Source organism: Carettochelys insculpta, chromosome 26 (genome assembly GCF_033958435.1).
Source record: "Carettochelys insculpta isolate YL-2023 chromosome 26, ASM3395843v1, whole genome shotgun sequence".
NCBI lineage: Eukaryota > Metazoa > Chordata > Testudines > Carettochelyidae > Carettochelys > Carettochelys insculpta.
Genome location: NC_134162.1, coordinates 12,548,702 through 12,575,984, shown reverse-complemented (window position 1 = coordinate 12,575,984; position 27,283 = coordinate 12,548,702). Strand labels below are relative to the sequence as shown.

The following is a 27,283-nucleotide window of genomic DNA, read 5'->3' as shown; positions in this document are numbered from 1 at the left end:
TTAACTGAAGATCTCAAAGTTCCTTACAAAGGAAATGGTTATTTTCAGACTTAGTTCTCAGCTGAGGAAATAGAGTCTGAGTATCAGTGACTTTGAGGATATCACAATGTCAGTGACATAGCCAGGAACTGTCAGTTTGTGGTTTCAGTGAAGTTCACCAGCCACAGCATGACTATGAGAGCTGCCTGTCCAGCTTATAGATTGTATGTTCTTGGAATGAAGTTTCCAAACCCGTCTGATTGTTGAGCCACTGCAGCTTTGCTGGTTAAATGATGGTGACTCTCATCCCACCTACTAAAACTCATGAAGGCAGCTAAAAGTACAGTGAATGTTTTCCTAATCCTAAATTTCTGCCTAAGTCAGCCCACTGATAGGAATGAGGGGAGGGGAAGAGGGCGCAATTATGCCCAGGCCTGGTGTTTCAAAGGGGCTGGGAATTCTGGTTGCCATGTGACAGTGGCATTGGCTGGAGCTCTGGGATCTTTTGAAGTGTCACTTCTGCACACAGCTGGGAGGGAGTTGGGGGTTGCATCACCATGGTGCAGGTGGTGCTCAGTGTTCATTACTCGAGGCCCCACCCCTTCCACCCTTGGCTACACACTTTCTGAAATGCAGAACCAGGTCCCTCAACCACCTTGCCCTGGGGCCCACGGCAGTTGTTGGCCCCACTGTACCTGAATAATGTCTACTTAACACAAACAGGTTGGGGAATGGTGTTGTAGGGAGTGCAGTCCCTGTGAGATTCCTTATTATGATGTGACCTGTATTTTGAAAAATGGGAGGGTTCCTGTTTTAGGGTTATTTTTTGCCTGGAAGGAAAGGAAAAGGAAGCAAGCTAAATAGAGAAGATGAGGTGACAGAGAACATGGGCAGGAAAAAGCAACCTGACCTCTGTCTGAATTGAAAGAAGTAAGGAAGGGATTTACTTGACTGATGTCAGACATCCTTTCCCCTGTGAGTGCTAAGTCATTCTGATTAGAAATTACTTGTTCCTGTGTCTCATTAAAATACCAGCAAAATACATGCCATCTCACCAATTTGCACCTTTAATTGCATTTATAGCAACAGAAGCCAGCTCTGCTTCCCGGCCTCCTTCCCAGGCTTTAAAACTAGTCTTTATCTGCAAGGTTTTCAGTCCAGACACTGAAAATTTCAAAACTCTTTCGTCAGTGGACTATATTCACTGCTGGTCTAAGTGAATTCAGTATGGAAGTAAATGATATTGCTTCAGTTTTGGTCTGTGGTGGGCCACAGATCCATTGTTGTTTTAGTTACTAACACAACCCCGGATTCTAAAAGCCTTCAAAGTTCCTGCTATGGCCATACAGGGTTGGGTGTGTGATACCACATTTTTACACTGTTTTTAAGTAATATTGGTTCAGGGTACAAGAGAAGTTTTACTTTCACTACACAAATCATATTATGCTCACTTTCAGAGTGATGCAAATTGTGTCTCTCCATTTTTAAAATAAAATAAACCAGCTTCCAAGAAAGGGTTAAGCAGGTGTCAACTTTTTTAAAGGATATGTGGGAGGGGAAGAAGTTAACAATGTGATAGTGAGATTGCTAAGAACTATTTAAAGCTAGATCCAGCTTTGGACTAACTCCACCTCATATTTTGGAACCATAAGCACAACCCATGCAAGGCTATTCTGCACCACATGTTACTGGCCTCAAAGACTTGAACTAAAGGGAAGCTGCACACAGCCTCAACAGACCTATAACAGAACTTGAAAACCCAAGAATACTCGAGTACTATCCAGTTTTGCTTCTTGTAAGCAATCCGCAGGGATGTTGATACTAAGGAGTTTAAAAACAATGAAGAGGAAGCAGCTTTTCTGGACATTGTTCTGTATTCTGAGCTTGATGTGTGAGTATTCAACATAAAGGCTACATTTATGGCTACTAAATGCATGAAGCACAAAATAAAATAACGGGGTGGGGAGGATAACTAATAGGGAAACACATCTCTCTGTTACTGCTCCTTAGCTAGGTAGAGAAAGCAATGTACTATAAGTGTAACGTATATTCAATACAGATTAGGTGGAGAGCATTATATGGAGGTCATTTTATTATTTAATCATTTTAGATTATTATTTTCAAATTGTTTTTCTTTTATTGGACTTCACTGTGGGCTGTCTGCGAAGAGTAACCAGGAAAGGGCAGGTAGTCACCAAAACAGCCAAAAATGAGTGTTCTGAACAGGAATTATTACTGCTTTAAAAGGAGTTGGGAACCAAGCTTTGAAAGTATCCCATTAGAAACGATGGTATAAGAAAGAGGTAAATGAATGGAATGCCCCTAATGAATTCATGTCATTTGTTGCTCTGCATTAGTTGAAAATGATAAATGTTTCTAAATTGTGATGATTATATTATGGGAATCAAACACTAGCTTTCAAAATAAGTGTAACTACAAAACCTGGTAGTATCAAAAATCTGCCTACTTCCAAAAATGTATTTGTTTCCTCAAATGAACCCCCTGTGACCATGGGGAATCCTTCACTCACCTTAAGTCACCCACAAGTAACATTCCGCACCGGTGGCAAAAATGGAGAGAGAGATTATAACAATTTTGGAGCATAGGTCATTGTTGTGTGTGGCATGTTTTGTTGGTTTTTAGTTTTTGTTTCAGCAATATTTAGTTTTTGACAGATTTTCATGTTTAATCCAATCTACTGTAATTAATACTAAGTAAGATTGATATAAAAAATTACAGGGAGACTTTTTTGCTTGAATATTCTTTACACGGTATTAGAATAACATCCAAGACCTTTTAGGCATCCAACCTGCTTTTTTTTCCACTTTTGTCCATGAAATGCAAGATGGTGCATCCTCTTAAATAGTCAGGTACATTATGCTCTTCTATATCTTATTTTGCCACTAATATTTCAGAAAGGACCAAGTTCACTCCACTATCAAGCTTGCACAACATATTGCTCATTTGAGCCATTTAATCTCATCTTCCACTATGCACTTACAGAAAAAACAGTACAAAGAAGTCTTTAAATTGTGTTTCAGCATTGCATGACTATCCGAGGTGTGTGGTGAGCAAAGGTTTTGTCCAACAGCATTTGTCTGGACTTAGAAATCTGAGTTCCTTGTGCTATGAAAAAGGTAAAGGTAAAATTATCAAGTAATAGAATTTGGGAAGATTTTTTTGATGTTGTACCTGTAATGGACTTTGAGAGAAAATGAACATACTGTACAGTACAATGCAACTATAAAGCTAGACAATAGTCTGCACTTCTTCAGGTTATTGCAATGTTTTGCAAATAGTTAATGAGTTTCCATTTGGCTGGCTGGTTGGTTTTGCCTGTATATTGATGGTCATACCTGGGGTCAGGAAGGAATTTTTCCCAAAGCAGAAGACAGAGAGCCTGGGGGCAGTTTGCTTCCTCTGCAACAAGGGGCATGGGTCACTTACCAATCTGAACTACTGTCAATGGTGGATTCTCATGTGAAGTTTTTAAATCAAGATTTGATGACTTCAGTGACTCAGCCAGTGATTGTAGGCCCATTACTACAGGAATGGTTGTGTGAGGGACTAGGGTATAGAACGTGCCTGAGATAAGACAAGATGATTATGCTAGTCCCTTCTATCCATCAAGCCTATAAGTCTACGAACACTCCTGTGAGGTAGAAAAGTATTACTTCCACTCCATAAAAGGGTAACATAAAACTCAGAGAGATTAGGGACATGATTTTCAGTGGTTCTGAAAACCTGCATGTCTTGTTGATTTCTGTTGGCACTGTGTGTGCCTAGCACCTGCAACATGTTCCATAGTGAATCAGTTATATGAATGAAAACAGAATCCTGAGTTCTATATCCTAGTTACTTACGTTCACCCCAGGGCAATGTTGCCTTTTTGGTTGCTATCAAACCAAAAAAGCAGTCCAGTAGCACTTTAAAGGCTAACAAAATAATTGAGCTGTCAGGTCCCACATACTGTGCCTCTTTCAGGTGTCTACACTAGAGGTGGGAAATAAACTGGAGACAATTCACCAGGGCCTCCACTTTATTTGTATGCTTTTCAACAGGTACAGACATTGTAAGCTCCCATGGGCTGTGGATCATTGTTCCCAGCTAATGGGAGCTGTGGGGAGTGGCACGGATCGGGACATCGGTCCACAACCAATTTGAGTTTCAAGCAGCAATACCTGTGGAGGCACAGGTAAATAAAGCGTCAGCAGCCCACCAGAGGCTGACCCACATGTGGCCCACAGGCCAGTTACTGCCCACACCTGGTCTGCACACTAAGCTACAGCTGCACAGCTATTCCGCAATGGATGATTTTGAAATAACACTGATGTATAGATGTCGCCTAAGAGACTATATAAACTCACTGGCATGATGTTAAAAACCAGTTTTGACAAAAAAAGAGGTGCTGGACATCAATTTTTAAGCATGCAAGCACAAGCTATATTGCACACCTATACAAGTTGTTTTCCCTTCCTCCTTTTTAGCCCTTCTGTTTACTTGCTACCACAATAAGTGGAGGCCTTTTAGCAGTACTCCCATTTGGGAGCTGTGCCAAATTTGGTTGTTTACAAGGACTTGTATGAACCCACGTTTTTTGGCCGGAAGGAGATGGCGGGGGTGGTCTGGGAACCTCTGACAGGTTGTCACCCCTGCAGTGTGATCTGGGAGCCACTGGAAACACTGAGCCCCCTACCAATTTAGTGCCAGGCCCTGTTATCACACAACATAACAGCAGGTGGCACTGCATGCCCAACTGATTTACCAGAGTGCCTTTCTTAAGCTGCTAAATTAGTTAGCACTACTTGGTTATCTCTTGGTGTATTGCAGCAAGATCATTACCAAGGAGAGAGAACTGAGATTTGATGCCATAATATCTTTGAAGTCATCAAATGAGAGTGAAACAGTTCACAAATTCCTGAGACTAAGCAAACAGTAATTTCAGTTGTGCATTTACAGCTGAACATTCTCTTGTGCACATAATGCAGAATTCTTGTTTTTCCAGATTGGTACCTAAATTTATTAAATGGAGAGAGAAAGACGAGTTAGGTGCTGTAGTGATTTGAAGGCATACATTCCACTAGAAGATTTTCCATCACCTTGTTTTGTTGTCTACTATGGCACTGGGATAGGTCTCCAACTTAATTAATTAAACTCAATTTTAACAATTAAAAGAATTATTTGTCACTTCATATAGTTAAGTGGAGATCCCTGCATGCTGCTGAAGACCTGCGACCTGTTACTGACCTCTGAGTTGTGGGTGTTCTGCACTTCTTGAGGTCACAACCCAGGTCAGACACACAATTGTTGAAAAGCAAACATTTCCTAAGTTATTTCCTTTCTGATCTCTCCCTTCACTTTAAATTTTATTTTCCCAGCAGTATTTCTCCACTTCAGTGGTAGACAATAGAAGGTTGTCTTTCAAAAGCTATGTACAAATTACTTAACTAGCAAACTAAGATTCCCTCTTTCCCACTGATGTATAGTTAAGTGGAAATAGAAAAGCTCTATGCTATATCAAAGGAAAATTTGTTGACACACATTTTTAGATTCAAGTAAAATTAGGAAAGGTTCAGGGTAAAAGCAAATCCTGAATCATGAAACAAATTACCTAAAGGCTACTTAGAAGTGATTCAGTATTTGTTTAATCTAAATGTTATATTATAATTCAGATTTATTCCTATAACAATTTATAATTTTTCCAAGAACTACATTTTCATTATTGTACTTAGGGTTCTGTTCCTGGCTTTGCCATTAACCTGTTTTGTTACCTTGAGGAAGTTATATCAACTTGATGCCACAAATTCCCCATTTGTAAAATGAGGATAATGACACCTTTTGCAAAGCCTTGGAAGTGTGTGCATAAAAAGCACGTTGTGAGCTAACTAATATTATGATGAGCTGATGAATAGCAGCTAGGCTACATTTCACAGCTAAGCTAGATGGGTATATTCCCAGCACCATGCCAACCTATGGCATTTTAAAACCTTGGAACCACGCTACCTGACCACTTTTGAAAATTAATTCTGAAGTAATTCACCAACAGTCCAAGAGCAGGCGCATAGCAGAGACAGGAATAGAACCCTTTTCTCTTGAGTCCCCACAAAACCACTATTCTCACGTTTGTCCTTTTCCCACAGTGCTGTGGGAAGGGTGCTGTGCATCTCAGGAACTGTTTACATTTCAGATGGTGCTGTATATAACATGTATTACACCTTGGGATCCTTCTAAGTGGGAAGTATTTGTCTGCAATAACTTTGTGAGCATCTACACAATGCATGAGCCATTTCCAAAGAGCTGGATGCTATTTTGAAATGCATTCTCATGTGAAGCTGTGTTATTTCGAAATACGCTATTTTGGAATAACTATTCTGGAATTGATTATTTCAAAATAATGCTGCTGTGTAGACATGGCCTGACCGAGCAGGGTTAAGTGTTGATTGGGTGACTCCGCTCAGGGCTGACTGCAGTGATGTAATGGTTGGAGTTGTCAGTCCTCCTCCTTTCCACATTAACTTTGCTCTTTTCTTTGTGTCATTCGTGCCTGTAGATCCCACACCCGTATCCTGTCTGGGACTGTATGGAAAAGTGGGAAGGGGGAGTTATCAGATATTTCCAGAGCAAATGGAGCTCCACCCGCTTGAATTCCTGCCACATGGCTGGAGAGGAGTAAAACTACAGTATTATGAGTAATGCAGCTCAGAGTCCCCAGAGCTGCTGCTTATTATAGCTGTTGGTTTAATGAAAAGCAAACATTGAAATCTGCCTCATGCTGTTGTAGTTCTGGTCTGTCCTCTCTTCACTGCTCCCCCATTCTGCTCAACACACTGGAAGTGTAGGGTGTAGAACTGTAGTCTATGCCGTGTGTCTACCCTGCAATTTAAAACATGGAGCTAGCCCATGCAAGCTGGTTCATGCACACAGGATGCAGACTAAGATATTTGGATGTTGGCTGCAGCCCAGAGTCTGGGTCTCAGAGCTCAGGCAGCAGTTAGAAGCCAGAAGTCTACACCACAGTTAAACTGCCCCTCAGCTCAAGCCCATGAGACCAAGTCAGCTGGCATGGACCAGCCCCAGGTGTTTAATTGTAGTGTGGATATACCTTTAAAGGACCAGGAACTCCGAAGTGCTTACTTTAGTTCTTCCATTGTAGCATTAGTTGCCCATCATTTGAGCTCTCCCTCAGTTTGTCTCCCCATAAAATTGGATGAATACCTACCCTACTAGGTTTTTGTAAGCATTTGTTAGTGGAAGTCAAAGGTATCAAAGCAGAGGTGGAATTTGCAAAATTATAAGTGATTGGAAGATGGTGTACTGTGTAAAGTCTAATTGATACTGTCATGGGCTTAAATTGCAGCAAGGGAGGTTTAAGTTAGTTGTTAGGAAAAATATCCTAATTGTCAGGGTGGTTAGTTACTGGAATAAATTGCCTATGATGATTGTAGAATCTCAATTCACTGGAGATATTTTAAAACAGGTTGGATACATATCTAACAGAGATGATATAGATGGAGCTTGGTCCTGCCATGAGGGCAGGAAACTGGTCTTGATGACCTCTCCAGGTCCCTTCCAGTTCTCATATCAGTCATACTAAACACAAAATTACTTCCACAGGTTGCACATTAATCATTGTGAGGATGCAGACGAGAGGAAGAAAACCCTCTGTTTAATGGCCTTATGCTATGTAATGGGATACGAACGGCTGAGACTTTTCCCAGTGTTGATCTGGGTCTGTTCCTATACTGCAAGGAGAGGTGTGTTGGATAGAGCTGGGTAAATATGGTGCAGAACTCCAGTGTGGATGATAAGAGCAAGTCGATTCAGTTTTGTTGTGTTTATGTTGTTGCTGGATTTTCTGATTTGATCTGGGATAAGTGATAGGACTATTTCCTGATCGATGTTGTAAGATTGTCAAGGGTGGCCAAAGTATTGGATAACTTTTGTTGTAATATAGTAAGTAGGTGAATAAAATAAATATTTTTGAAATCATGTCTCCCACAATTAATTTGGAGGTGATTTCTCATGCAGAGTAAGTTATTGCTCCCTTCCCTGCTGGCCTTTCTAAACACAGATTTGCTTTATGTTTAAAGTTTCATTTGGCTTATATTCTGAAGCTCTTAATACTAATAAAGTCGCACAAATTTTGCAAAACTAATAAGAACATGCTATGCAATGAGTAACTGAGGTTTTTGCAGTAAGTGCCACTTAGGAGTACTATCCCAATTCCCACCTGCATTATTAGAGATTTTGCAACTCCTACAGCTGCAAAACACTTTCATATTTCTTGTATTAAAATGATTGCACGTGGTGGAAACAGGAGAAAGGTGTCTTTTTGTAATAAAACAGAGTAAATCCAAAGGCCAGTTGAAGTGGAGGAAGATCTAGTCCTAGTTTCACGATACATGCTGATGCAAAGATTTTGGCCAACAGGCCTGATATTTTTATAAACATCTGGAAAAGTTCAAAGGTGTTTGTATGGATGATAATGGCACTTTGGGAGGACAAGCTGAAGGCATTATGTCATTCTAATGAGGTAAAGGTTCCTGCTGGCATCCGTGTAAACACAAAGCCTTGTGAAAAGGGGAGTTTTAACATTACGTTAATTATTATTCTGGGCAAGAAATCATGCCTCCTGCTTTTGATTTGTTATCAGGAAAACTCAGTGATTTAACTCTTTTTTGAACTGGGTTTCTTCTGGGAACGGAGCTCTCTTTTGTCTAAGAAGAAACCCACCACCAACAACAAATTGCCCCATCCAGCTTTGGATGTGAGCTTTGAAAACCATCCCCCTTCCTACTGTGGGGTGGGGGCAGGAAGAGTGTTAGTTGGAAACTGGTGGTGGGATACAGAAACATGACTGTCACAGTTTTCTTCTTTGGGGGTGAGACTTTAAAATGTGCTCAGCACCCAATATGCATGCAGCATAATGACCTTTCCTGAAAATCTGGGTACTTGCTCTGGTAACTAAACCAGAGGTGAGCTCTTAAGAAAATCTGGCCCCAGGCTAACAGACAGATTCATCACAGAATGGATCAAGGAGAAGACCATTAGATGGAGTCATTCTAGAGGAATGTTGTACATGAAGAAAGCTCGCAGTGCCCGTTTCCAGGCTGTATCTTTTCTAAAGACTTAGCAAAAATGGCAGTTTGGCTTTTTTCATCACTACAACCGTCAATATTGTGTTTTCTAATAAATATCTTTCACACTTCTTTGCATTACTTGTCATCTACGCTTCTTAACTGGAGCAAGTAGGAAAGCAGGATAGATGTTTCCTTGAGAACATAACTAGTTGCAGTAAGAATGCTAAACCCACAGTTGCAAGTTCAATCCCTGAGGAGGCCATTTAGGGACTGGAGCAAATAGATGTCAGGGACACTACCAGCTCCTGCCAAGAGGGCAGAGGACTGGACTAGATGACCTCCAGAGGTCCCTTCCAGCTGTAGGAGATATATATTTCCAATTACAAACACCTCTTTCTGTTTATGAAAGAGCTTCCCTTTCCAAAGAGTTGGAAATGGCACACACCTTTCAGGCCTCATTTTGACTGATATTTAAAGTATGATGCTAGCACATGCAAAGCAGTGACACAAGCACTATAGAGATGCAACCAGCTGACTTGGTGCAATCTATGTCACAGGTGCTTTTTGCTGCCCCAGGTGAATAAAGGAGGCTTCCTTTTTACTGCCAGAAAGGGGTGAAGGGAGATTGTACTGCTGTTCTGTGGTCTGCATGTTAATGCTATGTGTACTCCCTCTCCTCCGGGGCTATGGATGGAGGGTTGACTTCACAGTTACCTCATTGTAGCCATTTGCCTATACTAAGTCTGCCAACATGAAGGAAACTGAACACAGGCATTAGGAGGACAAGGTGTGCAAAGTGTTCAGATGTTGCTGCTGCCTCTATTTCTTGGCAAGACTATGGACTGTGAATGAAATATTTGGCAGGGTGTGGGTTCAGCATGAGTTTCCTCTGTGTTGTTGATGCCTTGGAATGTAGCTTGTACATTTTCTTTAGTGAGTACAGGGCTGCAGTAAATCCATACACATTTAAGCTCCAATCCTGCAACTTTATTGATTAGGGATTCCAGGGTCTAACTGAATTTCTCTTTGCCAGATGGGCCTTGGATTTTATTATAACTCTGACAAAGCATTTTGGCTAAATGCATGAGGCCCAATCATGCCATCACTATACAAACAAAGCTGCCTTTCATGCCAGTGGGAATTTTGAGCCTATGCGGACTTGCAGGACTTTGCCTATACTGAACTGCAGTAATGGAAACTAAAGCTCTGTAAGGCTCAAAGATGGCTCTGCCTGCTGAGGTTACTTTCACGGAGCTGATGGTTGGTGTTGAATCCTGAATGCTGCCATGTGTCTCTCAGTTAGGTAGTTAAGGGCAGTTATTTGTGTGTGAGAGACACTGATAGGTTCTGCAGTGTGGTATTTTTTTCTAAATCACACTAATATATCCCATTAGTCTCATGTCTTAGATCAACCTTTTCATTATTTTATTGATTATTTTAGCAAGGAGCTGGATGAAATAAGGTTCCTGTCTCAGTCTCCTATTCCAGAGTGAGTTCCATATAATATCTTTAAATCAGTGCCTGTGATTTTACTGTGTGTGTATAGTGCCTACCACCATGGGTCCCTGATTGGTGGCTGGGGCTCCTGAGTGCTACTGTCAGCTGGGATTTTTTTTTTCTTGTCAGGGTAGGTTTGTCATGTTACTATTTTATATCTAAGCCTAAAAATAGCACTGAGTGTGCCACTGCCTGCATCTGAGTTGTAGTATGCTTGGCACATGCTCCCCTTCTTGAGAACATTGTGAAAAACGGCCTCATTGTGTTATCTCCTCTCATTTCCAATAGCAGGGTGAAGACATAGGTGGAACCTCACAGAGACATGAACCTGACACTAGTACTTACATCACCCCATGATGAAGATCTGAGATGCCCTCTCTCCCCACTCCGCTTTCTAGATTATTTTTTGTTTGGCTAAATAGCTGTAAGGTCTGTGGAACTATCCCTGGCTGGAAAGATCTGCTCCTGAATCCTGTCTTGTAGTGGGTTCCTTGCAACGTTTGCATCAGTCTTATTTACAGTGACTTTCTCTGCCTTCTTTACATGCGTTTCCAACTACTTCATTCTCTCATGACAAAATCCTTTGAGTTGTTCTCATAACTGAGTCTGGCTGTGTGTTGTGCACGATTATGAAGGATTCTGATGAGACACAAATCACAGAGGAGTGAAATCCTCCAAACTCTTCTCCCATGTTTGCTCACACAAACAAAATTATGTTTCACAGCATAGCCCTTTTTTCAGACCTTTAATTTCTAGTATCAACAGCTGGCAACTGTCATCGAATGAAAGACAAAGATCAGTTTTCTTTCTTAAAAAGTCTCTTCCCTAATCTGAATTGTAAAGTATTTCCTTTATATTTAGTTTTACAATAGCACAAATTAAAGCCATTTGTCATCAAGCCCAGAAAATATTTTGAGTGATTTAGGGTTCAGTTCTGAAGCAGGATGAACACTCTGGGCCAGTGTTCCCTCCTCCTTTTCCATCTGTGTGTGGAATAAATTTTGTCATGTGCACTGAAGCACATGTGGATGTGCACCACTAGTAGAAACACAGGCTGCTGGCCATGGGCACTTTGGGCACTGTGAAAATCAGCTGGGTGGCATTTGAATGTGTCTTGGGTGCTCACCCAAGCACCCAGCTTACAGGGAACACTGCTCTGGGCCCAATCTAGCAAAAAGGGGCAGGGCTGGAGCTACCTTCCCCCAGGCAGCCTCAGCACCACATGGAGCACATCACACTTACCACAGGAAATATACCAACCTTTAAATGAGAATATTTCATGATTCCCCAGCTATTCCATTTTCCAAACAGGATAAAAAACTGACTTAATTTAAATACCCAGGTCAACTTGCTATCAGAATAATAAGTAAAAGAAACATTACCAAAATCATATTTATTTCTTCTCAGAAAGAGACTCATTTTGCACGTGACTAAAATATCAGAGGCCTGTTAGACTGTATCTTGTATACCGTACTGTGCTTTTTAGCTATCCATTAACCTCCTTTTCCCGCTCCCCACAGACAATAAAGTTTCTGGTCAAAATGTTTCCAACTCATCAACTACTACCTCACCTTCAGAGTCATATGCTGCTATCACCGATGTAACATCTGCTATGACAACTGCCATTCTCACAGAACTGATGATCGCCTCAGAGCCTGCAAGTAGTTCAGCAACACTAGCAGGTACAGGAAGTTGACTTGGACTTGTTATTTATTCTCCACACTATCTCTACAGTTTCCATGTTCTGATGTGCTTTAGTAATTGACTTTACCAGATGTGAAAGTGAAGTTTGCTTAAAACCACCACCCAAAGGATGACTTAAAATACATTGCCTCATTAAAATGGGATTTTCACTGGTGGTCAAACTAAAGTGAAATTTTAGAAATTAATCCAGTACAGAGCCATAGATGTGAAACCCAATTTGTCCCTGAAATACTTCGGTGTTCCAGACTCTGCTTCTAGTTCCTATCTTTTTGATGGATCCAAAGAAGACCCCAAATCCCATCATTTCTGTTCTTTTGGGAAGTAGGGATTCAGATCCAAGACTGATAGCTTGAACCAATTTCTTCTTTAAAATGGTTGCTGAAGATAAGCAGACCAATCACCCGATCTGGGACAGCAGGCACACTTAAATTATCCTATCAAAACAAAAAAGCAGTCCAGTAGCACTTTAAAGACTAACAGAATACTTTATTAGATGATGAGATTTTGTGGGACAGACCCACTTCTTCAGATCAACTAAAGGGCTTCACATAATAAGTTATTTTGTTAGTCTTTAAAGTGCTACTGAACTGCTTTTTTGTTTTGATAGTATATAGATTAGCACAGCTATCTCTCTGTTACCATTAAATTATCAGAAGGCCAGGATAGCAGAGGAGAGTCCAGTGCTGGAGGGAGAGCCGGGCAATTACAGCTTTACACTGTTGTAGAATACACACACTGATTACTAGCCCGCTATAAGTGCTTACAAGGGCATGTAATAAATAGGTAATTTAAAGCAAATCAAATGTGCATGTTTTCCACAGCAATCTACATTGTGGTACCACTGGCTACAACAAATCAATATTGCAGTTCAGTCACTACAAGTACAAGCTTTAGTTTGAGAAGCCTTAATTATATTCCTGTTTTTCGTTTTTTATTTTCTCCTATGTATGAACAGCAAGTACAGCTGAAATGACCACAATGACTGAGGACTCCAGCTCTGTAACTTCCACGGAGCCCAAGCAAATGCCTACAAATGTGTCAGATGTGTCTGTGAATACAAGTTCCACTTTGTGGCCAGAATCAGAAAGGCTTATAGGCAAGGAAGTGACTTTGAGAGCCACGACTTTCACCTCAGAGCAAACTTCCTACGCAGCTACCGCAGGACCCACTACTAGCAGCCCAGAGGTAGGAGGAAGTGCTTGAGTGTGCATTTGATGAACAACACCAAGCATGCAGCTCTCGAAGACTTTATTCAGAAGCTGTGGTTTGTTTGTACCAGGATGTGTTAAACCAGATCTGGTGCAGCACAGATGTGGGAGATAGTTGTAGCTGGAGCACAGGGAAACAGCAGACTTAGATTCTGTTCTCAGACCTCCCAAAACTTCTTTGGAGGTCATTTTCCCTCGCTCTGCGAAATGGGGATAAGGAGCATGCCCCATCTCACCAGTCCTGTGAGACTGTATTTGTTAATGGTTCTGAGACCCTTGGAAGACATTAGAGAATTGCAAGGGGTTACAGGCTTGCACTGTCTTTTATGGGACCCCTTGCCAGCATGCCAGGTTAAAGCACATCCTCAAAACATGCTATATGGACTGACGGTGCCTTACAAGGGACTCAGTGACAGAGACAAGCCCATTTCTAGATGAAAGGCTTGTAGGGCATTGCATGTTGTCGATTGCTTTAGTCTGCAAGGGGTCTCTGCTGGGCTGCCTCTGCCATTGGTGCACAGCTGTTTCACTGGCCTCAAACTATATCTCTAATAGATGGATTTCTAGCTTCATCTGGAGGATCTGCAGCCAGGATGATCTCATGTCCTTTGGCTACATCTTCTCTGCTGCAATTCAGGCTGTTTCTGATTTGCTCTGTCCTTCCTTCTTGATACAGTGAAGTTTTCCATGCAAACAGCTTTACACAGGGCATGTCTAGGACCACAGTGGGTACTTTTTGAATGGAAACAAGCAGGTTCCATGAGATAGGTTTCATAAGGCTATTTTGGCCATAGATGTTCTACCGCTAGAATTGCCAGAAGGGTGGGGTTGGAATCTTTCTCTGCAGAGTTTTAAAGGACCAGCTGGGGAGCAGAGCACACGGCTTCACCCTAAGGACGTGATTCATAATGGGCTGAATCCATGTGAAGATCGCAGACAGTACAGCTAGTGCAGTTATGCTGCAGTGAGGGGCCAAGATATGGGAAACCTGTATACATTAAGGTCATATAGAACACAGCTCTGTTGAGACTGTCTGCCCACTCTGCTGCAGCCTAATTACAGGAGTTGGCCTGAAAAATCTCCGCTGTAAAATTGAGTTAGGGTGATGTAAGAATGGCCACACTGGGTCAGACCAAAGGTCTATCTAGCCCAGTAGCCTGTCTTCCGACTGTGGCCAATGCCAGGTGCCCCACAGGGAGTGAACAGAACAGGTAACCATCAAGTGACCACTCTCCTGTCATCCATTACCAGCTTCTGACAAACAGAGGTTAGGGACACCATTCCTATCCATCCTGGCTAATATCCATTGATGGACCTAACTTCCATGAATTTATCTAGCTCTTTTTTGAACCCTGTTAAAGTCCTGGTCTTCACAACATCCTCTGGCAAGGAGTTCCACAAGCCAGCTGTGCACTGCATAAAGAAAAACTTCTCTTTGTTTGTTTTAAACCTGCTACCTATTAATATCATGACAGTGTGGCTCAAGGGTCATAATCCCAACCATTCTGAATATAGAAGTAGAAAGACGTCTGTTATATAGCAGCTTCAGTGACTTACAGTCAAGTGTCCTGCCCTGTCTCTACATACTTGTGTGATTTACAAACACAGCAATGTTTTGTTTCACATTCTAGCACAACATCATTTGCCAGGATATTAAACATGTGACAAGGCCCAACGGGATCTGCTTATATCTCAGTGAGTCCATCACATGCGTAAGTAACAACTGTGCAAATGAGATGAGATTAATGGGAAAGGATCATCCAAGGTGAAGTCAGGGAAAGAGGGGAATAAATCCCTTGTGCAGCAGGTGGCAACTTGAGACAAATGCTAGATGGTCTTGTGGGACTGCCAACGTGCCCAGCCAGGTGGTGTAAAATTACAGTGATTAATTTTTCTCCTTTGGCCAGTCACACTGAGATCACTTGCTGGGGAGAGGGGAAACTAGATTCTTACTCTATTGACTGGTAAATTACTTCCTAGTTGGCATGTCTGCCTATTTGCCTTCACACAATAAATGCATTTTGGCAACAATTTGTGTTGAAATGCCTATGGAAACCAGTGACCATAAATACAGATGACATCTAGTGGTCAGAAAACAAAGATTGTTGTCAGATGTGAAGTTTCATGTATTTCTATATTCTGGTTGAGATTTACTGTCCAAGACATTGGGTACATTTACATAAAGGTAAGTTAGTAAATGAGACCTGTTATTTGTGGTCACCCTTGTTAATGAATGAAATGCTAGCAAATCTGAAAAAATAATAAAAATAAATCTTACAGCATGGTATTGAAGTTAAAACACTGGATTAGAATCCAGGATTCAATTCCTGCCTCTGCTACAGATTTATGTAACCTCAGGCAAATCACTCAATATCTTTGATACACACCCTATGCCTTTTTAATACCAGCTATTCTACAGATTCACATCTCACTGTTTGTGCACATGGAATTCCCAAATTAAATATGAAATACTTAGAGCCACATGAGTTTTAACAGTGGCTTTTCCATTATTGCATGGTGCGGGGGTCTTCTCATGCCTCCACGTTAACTTATCATTGCCTGGAAAAAAAATGTTTGTCCTCCCAGCCAGATTAGCTACTGAACCTGAGAACCAGATAACTGTGTGAGAGCAGAGCTCTCTGTTACAGATAGAAGGTGCTAAGCCCTTTCTTCTTTCTTCTGCTGGCCTTTCCCAGCGCATCCATGCAGTATGTTGGTGTCAGTCTCTGCTTAATGCAAAGGAAACTCTAACAAGTTCACACATTCTTTCCACAGCTGACTAAAGGAAATGTACGCACAGGTCTTTCCTCTTATCTCAGTCCCCTCTTCCTTACCAAAAAACTACATTAAAATAGTTCTAATTGATCATTTTAAACTGTCCGTTTCACAACAAGTCAGTGTAGATGGTTTTAGTGGTGCACTGTTCAGCGCTTAGCCAGGCAAATATTTTTTTAAAAGTGACTGGTACAGCAGTACCCAGCCAGGGAGGGGTTGCAGCTCCAAGTGGGTTTGTTCCATCTAAAAATGGGGTTGCAGCAATCTCAAATGTTCCTTTTACAAAACAGTGTCCTCCACAGAGCTGGACATCACATGCACCATACATGCAAGGTCACACCACATGGAGGAGGCTATTTTGCTCAATATATTCCTGCCCTCTGTGCAACATGGCCTTGCACTAATATGTGTATAGCAGAGGTGAATTAGTCACTGGGCCAATGAGGCCTTTGCCCAGGATCCCTGGCCAATTGAGGGGCCCCAGAATAATAGGCATATTCGTGTCCTGACCAACTGCACCCACCTGATCAGTGCTCCTGCAAGGGAGAAGGGTTGGCAGGCAGGCAGGCAGAGTGGGGCAAGCCTCTGTGCCCGAATCCCTTTTCCCAGGTAGGAGCATCGGGGTGGAGGGGGAATATCAGGGGGGTTGCAGGTGGAAGTGGGGGGCGCACAAACACATGCTCCACCTCTAATGCAAGCAAAGTCACATTGCATGGAAGACACCATTATTATTAGATCACGTACTAGATGCTGTCTGGAGTCGCAGATAGCAAAATATCTAAAAATGGGACCATGCACAGAAAAGACCACAGAGCTACTGATTTTGAGTGCTTACATTTTCTGGGTGCCCAAACTGAGACATATTAGAGGGGCCTGATTTTTAGAAAATTGTAAACAGCTACCCTGAGCTGTCCATTCCCTCTCCATGCTAGTGTATTTTAAGAAATTGTGATCCTGTTTTAGCAAAGTCCAGCCCTGACCCCAATCTAGAGTATGCGTGTACACAGGTTTCAGGAGATGGTCCATCCTGTTTAGTGTACAAGTTGGCCAAGAGGAGGAAAAAGCTGCAATCCACTCTTGCCTTCCTCCACCCAAGAGTCGGTGTTATTTTTAAGTAGAGGGATTGTTTTAATGCTAAAAGTGAGACGATTTTATTATTTTCACAGTCTTTGGTCAACAACCCATCAGAAATACTAAAGGCCTTTCCTAAACAGGAAGGCCAAATGTTTCTTTGTTATTTCCCTCTTCTCCTAGATGACAATGGGACAGACTATGCCTGCAATTTCAAAACTATAAAAGCTCCCTCTCTCATTCTTCAAGTTAAAGGGACATACCTAACCACCTTAGACCCCACATTTTGGCTTGATAAAAATAAAATTTGAAAATGTTGTTTATATTTAAAATTTATTTGAAAAGCACAAAATTCTTCAAGGAAGTATGTAAGTATTAAAATTCCCATTTTGCAGATGGAGAAACTGAGGCACTGAGAAGTGAAATTTCTAACCCACAGTTATTTAAGTTGGTGGAGGAGGAAGAATTGGTATTTGTGGTCTTTGGTATCCAGTCTAGTGCTCAGTCTATTAGATCAGACTGCTTCCCCCTTTGAACTGAGGTTAGACTGGTATTGGCTATTTGTTTGTGCAATGCCTCATACAATGGGGCCAGATCTGGTAAGAAGGCCTTTGGTACTACTGCAATATAAATGATAGATTGGTAACAATAACATAAGCTAGTGATATATTTCAGATATTCCTGAGGGAGAGAATGAGTGGGCTTGCCTGGTTTCTTTCAATAACTCTTTCTTTTGGGGAATTTTGCAGAATGAGTTTATATGGAGAAAGGGAGTGGAGTTAAGTAGGGTGCTCTGTGGTACAAACGGCATCCCTAAACAATGCCCCATCAAACTAGCCCAATCTGAGGTGAAGCCCTCCTGCATGCTGCTCCTTCAGGCTGGTGATAAAGGTTAGTGGAATCCATGTCTCTGGATTTTGTTGTGGACAATGAGGGAATTCACTGTGTCTGTGTATGGGTAGCAGGGGGGAAAGTAACATAAAATTTCTTACAAGTACTGTCCTATTGCAACCTGGGTCCCTGCCAGCTCTTTACAGAGCTCCCCACTGGCTTTTGCCACAGATCAGCCAGCTCTTGCTGAATCTGCACACCAGGGTGCACCTGCTTACTTCCACCTCTTGTGGGAGTAAAGGGAAGAGAGAAAGAGAGGTTAATTGTTAGGTGCAGGGTGAGGATTCATGGCTTAGTTGTGAAGGCTGGGCTGCAGATATCTGAATATGTGCTAGAAAAAAACGTAATACTAAAGCACAGACGAGACAGCAGAAATCTCAAAGAATTAATCAGCTCTGTAACTATTATTTTCCTGTCTCTAATGAGTTTTACTAGAGATTTGGCTCATATTGAGTTACAGCATCTCCTGCAGAATTAATGGGGAGTTACAAGCTTCTTTGTCAGTGATTGGCTAGTCTCATCAATACTGATGTAACCAGCAGGTATTGCCTTGTTGTCATTTATACTGTACATGTCACAGCCTTTCTATTTTGAAAACTGCAGGTGCAGACGTAATACAAGATCTGAAAGCACAGGAGGATGATTTGGCTAAGGTAAATGCTTTAAGCTAGTTAAGCATGGGAGACTGGATGTGTTTGCAAGCTGGGAGGAAGGAGGCTTTCGCTTTCAGGCACATAGGTCAAATCGAGTCCAGGTTGGTGGTAACTGAAAACTGTTGTTATCCCAGAGATGCGTGCTAACCAACTGTAAATAAGATGGTTTTAGCCCAGCTAGCAGGGCATAGGTATTCACAGCACCAAGCCAATTGAATGGGCATCCTGATTGGGAATCAAGGAGGCAGACACTTGTAGATATCAAATCCCTTTATCCCTGAGAGGTGGTACCTTCAGGTCAGATATCAATCAATGTGTGGAGGACACTTGCTAGGCTGTACCTCTGCTGGGGAGAAATAGGGAATCTTTCACTGTACTCATCAGATCGTTTACATGCTCTGTGCATATTCTGATTTAAGCTTTAATTCGTGTCCCTGGTACAAGAGCAATGGTGCCTTGTAAGTCCTCTGATATGAATAAGATAGCGCTTCAGCGAATGTTGCCCTATTCTGTTGCCACACAGATTGGCACAAAAGGGGCTCAAGATGTTGAATGAACAATTCATGTTAGGATCACCACCGCTGAGGTACCAAAAAACAGGACAGATTTGGGATGATCTTGACCCCATAAAACTGGGGAGCTGGCAGCGAGTACTAAGCTACTTCAAAAAGGGTGATCCTGGGAAAACCGCAACAGGTGGCAGCCCTACAATTACCCTCTAGAAATCTCACAGGGTATTCCTGTGGTTTTGAAGACATACCCAGAAGCCTTATCTATCCAGGGATCTGGGAACCAGAATTACTTCAGCACTTTTCCCTCTGGAAAGACAATACTCTTTTTGAAGTTGCCTTCAAATGTTGTCTAAGCCCAGCAGCAGAATCTCTTATTGCTTTATTTACTTCAAAATATGTAGGAAGTTCCCATTGCCAAAGTGGGAAAAAGTATTCAAAAGTAGTGAGTGATTTTTGGATGTCTAACCTGAGACTCCTCAGAGAAACCTGAGTTTTAGAAATAGCTGAGCACACAGCCTCTGGAAATCAGCATCTTTTAATGTGTCTCAAGCTGGTCATCCAAAATCACTTGTCACTTCTGAAAATTCAGGATATGTGTGTGTGAGCATTTGTGTGCACTCACAACCATTGCCACCTAGTCTTCCAGTATCACTATTGTATGCTTCAGTGCTCTGGATAATTACTGTCACATACTGTAGGGGTTTTTAAATAAGAAGCTGGATCTCACTAATAACTATTAACATTTAATTGGCACTTTGCACCTTCAAACTTCCATTCTGACTTTAATCTTCCCTATATACCACTGAGGTCACCGTTACCTTGTAAAGCTGGATCCCAGAGACCTATAAAATGGAACCCAGCAGTCAAACACACACTGTTACTACCTCTGTGCTCCAGGTCTCAAGGACATAGTATTCTCATCATAGATGAGTTAAACATGGGGAGCTGGGGAGATGCTTACCATGCAAGTGAGCTGTGAGATCCTTCAGTCCTGGGTGTATATGCTCAGCTGAGTACACAGCCTGGGGCCCAGGAGAAGGAGAAAATAATAATTCTAAAATTCTGTGTGCTTCTATGTTGCTTCCCATCCAGAAAAGTTGTCAGTCTCAGCACAGGACCCAAGGACTGAATGCACAGTTGATTTGTTACCCTATACAGGTTGCACTTCTCTCATCTGGCACCCTCGGGACCTGATCAGTACCGAATGAGAGAATTTGCTGGACCACAGAAGGTCAATACTGTCCAGCAGTATTACCAACACTTCCACTGCTTACTTGGCTCTTAAAAGACATTTAGGGTTACATTACAGCTATATAACAGCACAGAACACTGAGAGACAGGACTGGTGGCTATAAAAAAATGTTGTGGGACCACAGGAAACTTGGTCGCACCCATGATACATTGTCACCTGGCTAACTAAAATCATGCCAGATTACAGATGTTGCCGATCTACAGAGGTTCAACCTGTAGTTCATGCCTGCAGGTCAGAGGTAAGCACAGTGATGGGGCAGCGTGGGAAAAGCTTGCAGTGCTTCTGCCTATGCTGTAGCTGACCTGGGGAGGGAGAATCTTGGTTTTGGAAGCTGTCAGCCTGGCTCTAAAGCTCTGATTCAGCTTCCACTGAAGATAGTGAGTCTTTCCATGGGTTTCCTTGGGAGATGAGTCAAGCCCTACAAGAGACAGAGAGGGAGAGAGAGTATTTAAAAAAAGAAAAACTTTGGAGTGGAATGACATTTGTGTCTTTAAGATATGAAATGCTCTCAGGAGATGCTGTTCATGCACAAGTTTCCTGTTTATGAGACTCTTGGCTCTGTTTGGATTATTTCCAGCTTGGAATAAAATCCCATAAACTGGAGAGTATCAAGTGCCACCAGCAATTTTCCCGGAAGACACTGATTGCCCTGGTCACATCTGGACTCCTGCTGGCATTTCTGGGTTTGGCTGGATACTTCTTTAAGAAGCGTTGGAGCTGGAGCCCGATGGGAGAAAGGCTGGTTAGTGCTTATAGCTGGCAAAACAACAAGTAGAGAGAAACGAAAATACAGGAGGAATGTGGAGGAGGGAATGCAACAGATTCACTGCCAAAGACTTCTAAGCGCCACTAACAGTCTGTTTGGGTGGGTGGGAGAGATAAGTGGGAGCTTATGGTCTATAAAAGTTGCCTACAGCTTATGAATGTGTGACAAGATGGCTTGTTGCTCTGGCAGGCCAACAGGAAAACTGAAAACTTGGTGAGCCTGAAGTTGTGGATGGGGAAATGGAGGTGAGAAAGGTATAAACAGCTGTACTAGAGCACAGATCACAAAGAGGAAAAGTAAACTCTTCCTCTCTAATATTAAATATTCTATGACTGTTCACTTCCAGGTCTAGCACTTATTTTTGCCTGGCAGTAAGAACTCATCTGGGAAGACTCCTCCAGAGACATTGAAAGCTTGTGAATTTGCCATTGAAAATGTAATGCTTATTTCAGTCATTGCATTTAAAAGTCAAATTATACATCTGACTTGTATCTATCCTGTAATAAAGATTGTTCTCCCCCACCACCCCACTTAACAAATGATAATAAAGAGTATCAAGAAAGAAAGAAAATATTTTCCTATATATATATATATTTTTCCTCTTACAGATTTTGCTGAGCTCTGGGGGTCCCTTCTTTATCACAGATTTATGGAGACTTGCCTTTTTCTATGAAGTACAGTCAGAACACGGTCATCTAATGGCAGATGTGCATGTGCAGTTATACAGCAGGAGGCTAAGAGAGTTCAATATTCTAGGGTGGATCCTGCCAAATGCATGAATGCAAATGACTCTGCGTGTGCGTGTGTGTGGAGGGGGGGCGTGGATGGTACAGGCAGAGGCTTGGTAATGGAATACATAGCTTGTCACCTCTCAAACCTCCTCCCCTAGCTTGGCAACATGACTGCAAGGCGCTGGTATCTTATGGTGATACGGTTCCTTATGTTAAATAAACCTGGTTGTCTTAACCCACTTTCCAGCAAACAGGCATCTCCATCACAAACATCCCCATCACAAAACTGACAGTGTCAACAAAGAACCAAAAAGTAAATTGGGCTGTAGAGCCTGAACTCCATATAGGTATAAGAGATGCCCATTCCAGGGCGGGATGGAGGAATATTTGGAGGATGCTCTGTGGGTATTGAGTTTGCCTTCCAGCTACCTATGCTGTGTGTGGCTTTGTGGGCAAACTGAGGACCTCAGAATCTATCAACATGGATATCCTTCCTGACAGATTGTACTGGCAAGTATGGACAGACCCATGCCTTTGGTTCTTGTTGGGCTTACGGTCAGATCTGTTGCATTTAGGGCCTCTAGTGTTGTTACATTAGAAGAAGAGCAGGGGTCCATCTAGTATGGTCTACAACACTGTGTCATACCTCCTGCTTAATGCATGTGACTACTTGGGTAATAGAGAGAGAGACCGACCGACCCTGGGTAACCAAACGTAAGCTGCCAAATATGTGACATAAGCCCCTGTTCTCTCATTACTGAAAGCTGTTTATCTGAGTTTCAGGTTGAAGATAAGAAAGAGTATATGCCAAATGTTTCCTGCCTGACCTATGTGGAAAATAAAGTCGGAGGAAACCAGACCTTGGTGTGCAAACTCCTAAGCAAGGCAGAACCTGGGCCTATTTGTCTGAACAGTACAAAAACCAGGATGTGCTGTTTTTTAGGTCATTGAGAAGAAATAACTTACTGACTGGGCCTAACCCTCAGTACTGCAATGCCACAGTTCAGGCCTGTGTCCTTCCTCCTTCCCGTTGACAGAAGCTGGTATCCATGTCTGCTGATATCTTGTGCCATGCTGATGGTCCCAGCCTTGCAGCTCCTGCTTGGCATCTAAGCTGGTTGCTGTGCATCCTTTCCTTTTTCTAACTCTGCATTTATCATCTATGTATCCATTTAGGGTGAAGACCCCTATAGCACTGAGAATGACAGCCAGGGAAACACTGTGATCACCATAGCCTCGCAAGAACAGCCTGAGCCTCAGGAGAAGCCAAATCTCAACGGAGGGGCTCAGAAGAATGGGACTGGACAGGCATCCTCAAAAAATGGACATTCAGCCAGGCAGCGCATTGTTGCTGACACTGAACTGTGAAATCTGCTAGGGTGACTGGCTTATTATCATGAATTTTAGGGGGGCTTGGTTTTGAAGAAGAAAAGAAACAGTAGCTGGGGTAAAGGGAAGATTACCCCTTGGATGGCTGGGAAATTGTAACCTTTTTTTTTGTATGTGAAGAATTCCAAAGTCCCACTCTAGAGCACACTAAGCCCAGAACTAGCATAGTTTTGTTGTACAGTGTTGAATTACCCTAGCAAGGTGCTTCTGAGGATTAATACAGGGCTAGGAACATGGGCTAGGTTTCTTTGCTCTTCCTTTAGCAGAAGAGAATGGGGTGTGATCAGCAACCAAACCACTCAAGCAACAGATGGTAAAGATATAAATTCAGAGTGATGTCAGCTTTGTAAGAAATTTGGCTTGATACTGATTTTACTTGGAAGAGAAGGGAACACGGAGAGAAGAGGATGGAAGCTGCTGACCTTACAAGGGTTTAACCCGTCATGAGCTGATGGAGCATTTTACTGTCTCTTGTTAGAGATGCACACTATTAACCTAGCTTCCAGGCTTCTCCGTGGAGAATCAGGGCTGTCTGCCAGACACTCTTGCAAAAAGTGGGTAACTGGGCTCCCCTTACTTTTCTCTGAAGTACAATAGTTGAATGCCCCAAAAGTGCAAGTCTCACTCATTTACCACCACTTTAATTCTGTGCTCTCACTGGTTTTTCAAAAGTCCCATTTAGCAACTAAATTGCTTCTTATGAGACTCAGGAGCTCAAGTCAGGAAAACCCACATGCAGATTACAAATAAAATTCCAGTGGGCTCTGATTACAGTCACCTCTGAAGTTATAATATCTGTTGCTGTGATGGTTTGGTTTAGCATCATCTGTGTGTCTGAACACAGCTCTTTCCTCTCTCAGCAACATCACAAAAACAAAACAAGCAGTCCTGCAGCACCTTAATGACAAACAATTTTATTTCTTAGGTAATGTTTTGTGGGTGAGACCCACTTCATTTGATGGGTGCGTCCTACCCACAAAAGTTATTACCTAAAAAATAAAAGTGTTAGTTTTTAGAGTGCTATGAGACTGGTTGTTTTTTGTTTTGTTTTGTTTTTTGTGAAGCTACAGACTAACATGGTTACTCCTCTGAGACTATTCAGCAGCATTAGTAAGCTAATGCCCAGTCTTTTGCTTTTATATCCTCTCAATGTTTAATGCTCTTATGGAATTGCTGAAGTTGTACATAAAGCTTTCCAGGTGGCGTCTGGTGCTGACATGTGAATAGCCTAGGAGTTGAATTACTCCCCCCAACCATTCCCTGCAGATGTGTAGTTGGTTTGCAGTGAACCTTCTGGAGTCTTGCTCCCGTGGACTGGAGGCGCTAGTTGAAGGTGAGAAGAGCAATCAATCTGTTTGTGTGCATACGAGAGTATAAGATATTGCTCTGGACAACTCATCCCACCTCCAGTACTTACAACAGTATGGTCAGGTCTCCTGGAAGGAGCTGACATTGTTACCCAACAGGAGACTTTGGAAATATGTCAGTATGAAAGGGTTCCTAAAAGAATGCCACAAATTACCGTACAGGAAAGAAACCTCAGTCCTGCCATCAATGATTGTCCATCCCTAGTAATAAGGGGGTGGTGTATAAAAATGCCCAAACACAAAAGGGAAATACTTTCACTCTTCAGAATGAAGAAAAAGTCTCTCAGCAACCCCTGAAGTTTTAAGGCTGGGAGCAATTTCTGTTTCCTCAGGAGCTGGAGATTGTTTCCTGGAAAAAGTGGTTTATGCCAAACCCACTCTGCATGGGTCATGCATCACACATCATTCAGTAAAGGGCACAGTCCAACAGACCTGCTTACGTGTGGGTTCACTATGTAGGATGGAGCCAGTTCCCTTGTCCCTTTGCTGTCTGTAGTGCTTCTGGTTCCTGGTTTCCTGCCAGCACAGGCCATAGTTTGCCTAGCTGCAGATGGAGACTTCCAGAAGTCTGTCACTTGGCGTCTCTGTGAGTGGGACCAATATTATTATAGTAGCTACAACCCTTCCCTGGCACAGCCTTGTGAGATGGGAGACCAGAGATGTGTAAAGGGAAGAGAGATTTAATTGAACAAAGGGGACCATCTGGCTCAGCTGGGCATTTACCTCTTAAATACTGATTCCAATGAAGCCCTGGTGGGTGACTGACCAAAGTCATTGCTGTATGATCCCTATATTGGTGGTCAATGTACAATAACTAGGGGGCTTGTAGCACAGTGGGTGGAGCACCCATCATTGCCATTGGCAGTACAAGACTATTCTTGGCAACTTCAGCATTTGGGCTGAGGACTGAATAGGCCTGGACATCTCTTCTCGCAACTGCAGGTTATTCCCATTCTTTGTCAAGACTGAGAGACACAAGACACTGAGGCATGGGAAAGGGTTGCTTTGTGCCTAGTTCATACTATGATTTCTGAGAAGGATTTCAGTTTCCACTTCTGTCAGTCAGGCCCTTTTCACCAGCACTAAAGTAATGTAAAAAATGCAAAATGTATTGGTTTTAAGTTTTCTTTTGTACAAACAGATCTGTAAATACAGTCAGTAAAAAGAGCTGAGAATGGAACCCAGCTTTTCAGTTGTATTCTTGAAACAATGGACTGTTTATTTCATTGGCAGCTGTGATTCTGGCTCAGTTAAGCGCCTGGACAAAGAAAAGAATGTGCTGCCCTCTAAGAAGCTGCTTTCCAGTAGAAACAGCATACGTAAAAGATGTTTCTTATTCTTTGCTTGCCTGCGCACAGTCTTTCTTTCTTTCAGTGAAAAGGGGTTCAGAGCAAGTAAAAACGTATCGTGTTCCAAAAATCCTTCTTCCTCCCTGAATTCAACTCTCACACCCTTTTACTGGCTAATCATCTGCTGTCTACAATGTGCATATTATTTCTTGATAAATGTCTTAGGCCTGAAAGCTGTAAGATGATCCTCTGGGGTACCCCTTTGACTTGCAGGACTGGGGCTTTAGATCAGAGTCAGATGTAATTGCACCTGGTGGCATTGTGCTAAGGATTAATTTCAAGCTGCATAAAGGTAGCCATTTCCATTATTATTATTATTATTTATTTGTAATACAGCACAGCACAGAGGCTCCCACTGAGATTAGGAACCCCTCATCCCAGGCACTGAACAATAATTGGGAACAGGCAAAGAGTTTACAGGCAAGACATATATAGGCAAGACGGATAAAAAGTTGGAGAGGAAATTGAGGCTCAGAGAAGTGTGAAGACTTGCCTGAGAGTCACCCAGCAGGTCAGTGATGGCACCTGAAATAGAATCCAGGGCTCCTGACTCCTCGTCCTATCCCCAGGACCAAGCTGCCCTGATGTGCATGACAGATATGTAGGAAGGACCATCATGTTTCATCATCAAATGTACATTTTATTCAATGCAGGGACTTGTGCATTTTCAGTTACAATGAATATGGATGTATCTGTGCTGAAAAATCATCATGTCTGTGGGAGAAATGAAATGCCAGTAAAAATACTTTGGAACACCATTCCTGGGGCCATGCCTGGGTGACTCCATAATCTCTATTGTTTACCCTGCTTGGGAGGGTGGAGTGGGGGTGGGATAAAAGCCAGCTTCCAGCTGAATTACAATAAACAGCATTTTAGCTTGGGTCTGTCTACAGTAGAGAGCAAGGCCACAATTCTGTAATCCTTAAATAGCTGCTGACCTGTATAAAATTATGCATGTCCCATGATGATGGGTAAATATTTGAAAGATTGGGACACTAAATGGGTAAGATGACAGATGAGTTTTTAAAGTCTTCCTCTGCAGAAACACCAGCTCATGGG

The 27,283-nt window shown here is 42.3% G+C and overlaps 1 protein-coding gene across 3 annotated transcripts; it reads left to right on the top strand.

Moving 5' to 3' along the window:
• The first annotated feature begins 1,598 nt into the window (after positions 1-1,598).
• On the top strand, positions 1,599-26,055 carry CD34 (CD34 molecule). 3 transcript variants are annotated; one of them, XM_074977452.1, is made up of 9 exons: positions 1,599-1,870; positions 12,077-12,238; positions 13,216-13,445; positions 15,100-15,180; positions 18,064-18,205; positions 18,809-18,858; positions 21,200-21,364; positions 21,578-21,633; positions 21,735-23,438. In XM_074977452.1, the coding sequence occupies exons 1-9, from the start codon at positions 1,792-1,794 to the stop codon at positions 21,796-21,798; spliced, it is 1,029 nt and encodes a 342-aa protein (XP_074833553.1). In that variant the 5' UTR covers positions 1,599-1,791; the 3' UTR covers positions 21,799-23,438. The 3 variants fall into 3 exon arrangements, with proteins under 3 accessions (XP_074833553.1, XP_074833554.1, XP_074833552.1); XM_074977453.1 differs by lacking the exon at positions 21,578-21,633; XM_074977451.1 differs by lacking the exon at positions 21,578-21,633 and having other exon boundaries at positions 1,600-1,870; positions 23,296-26,055.
• The last annotated feature ends 1,228 nt before the right edge of the window (positions 26,056-27,283 follow it).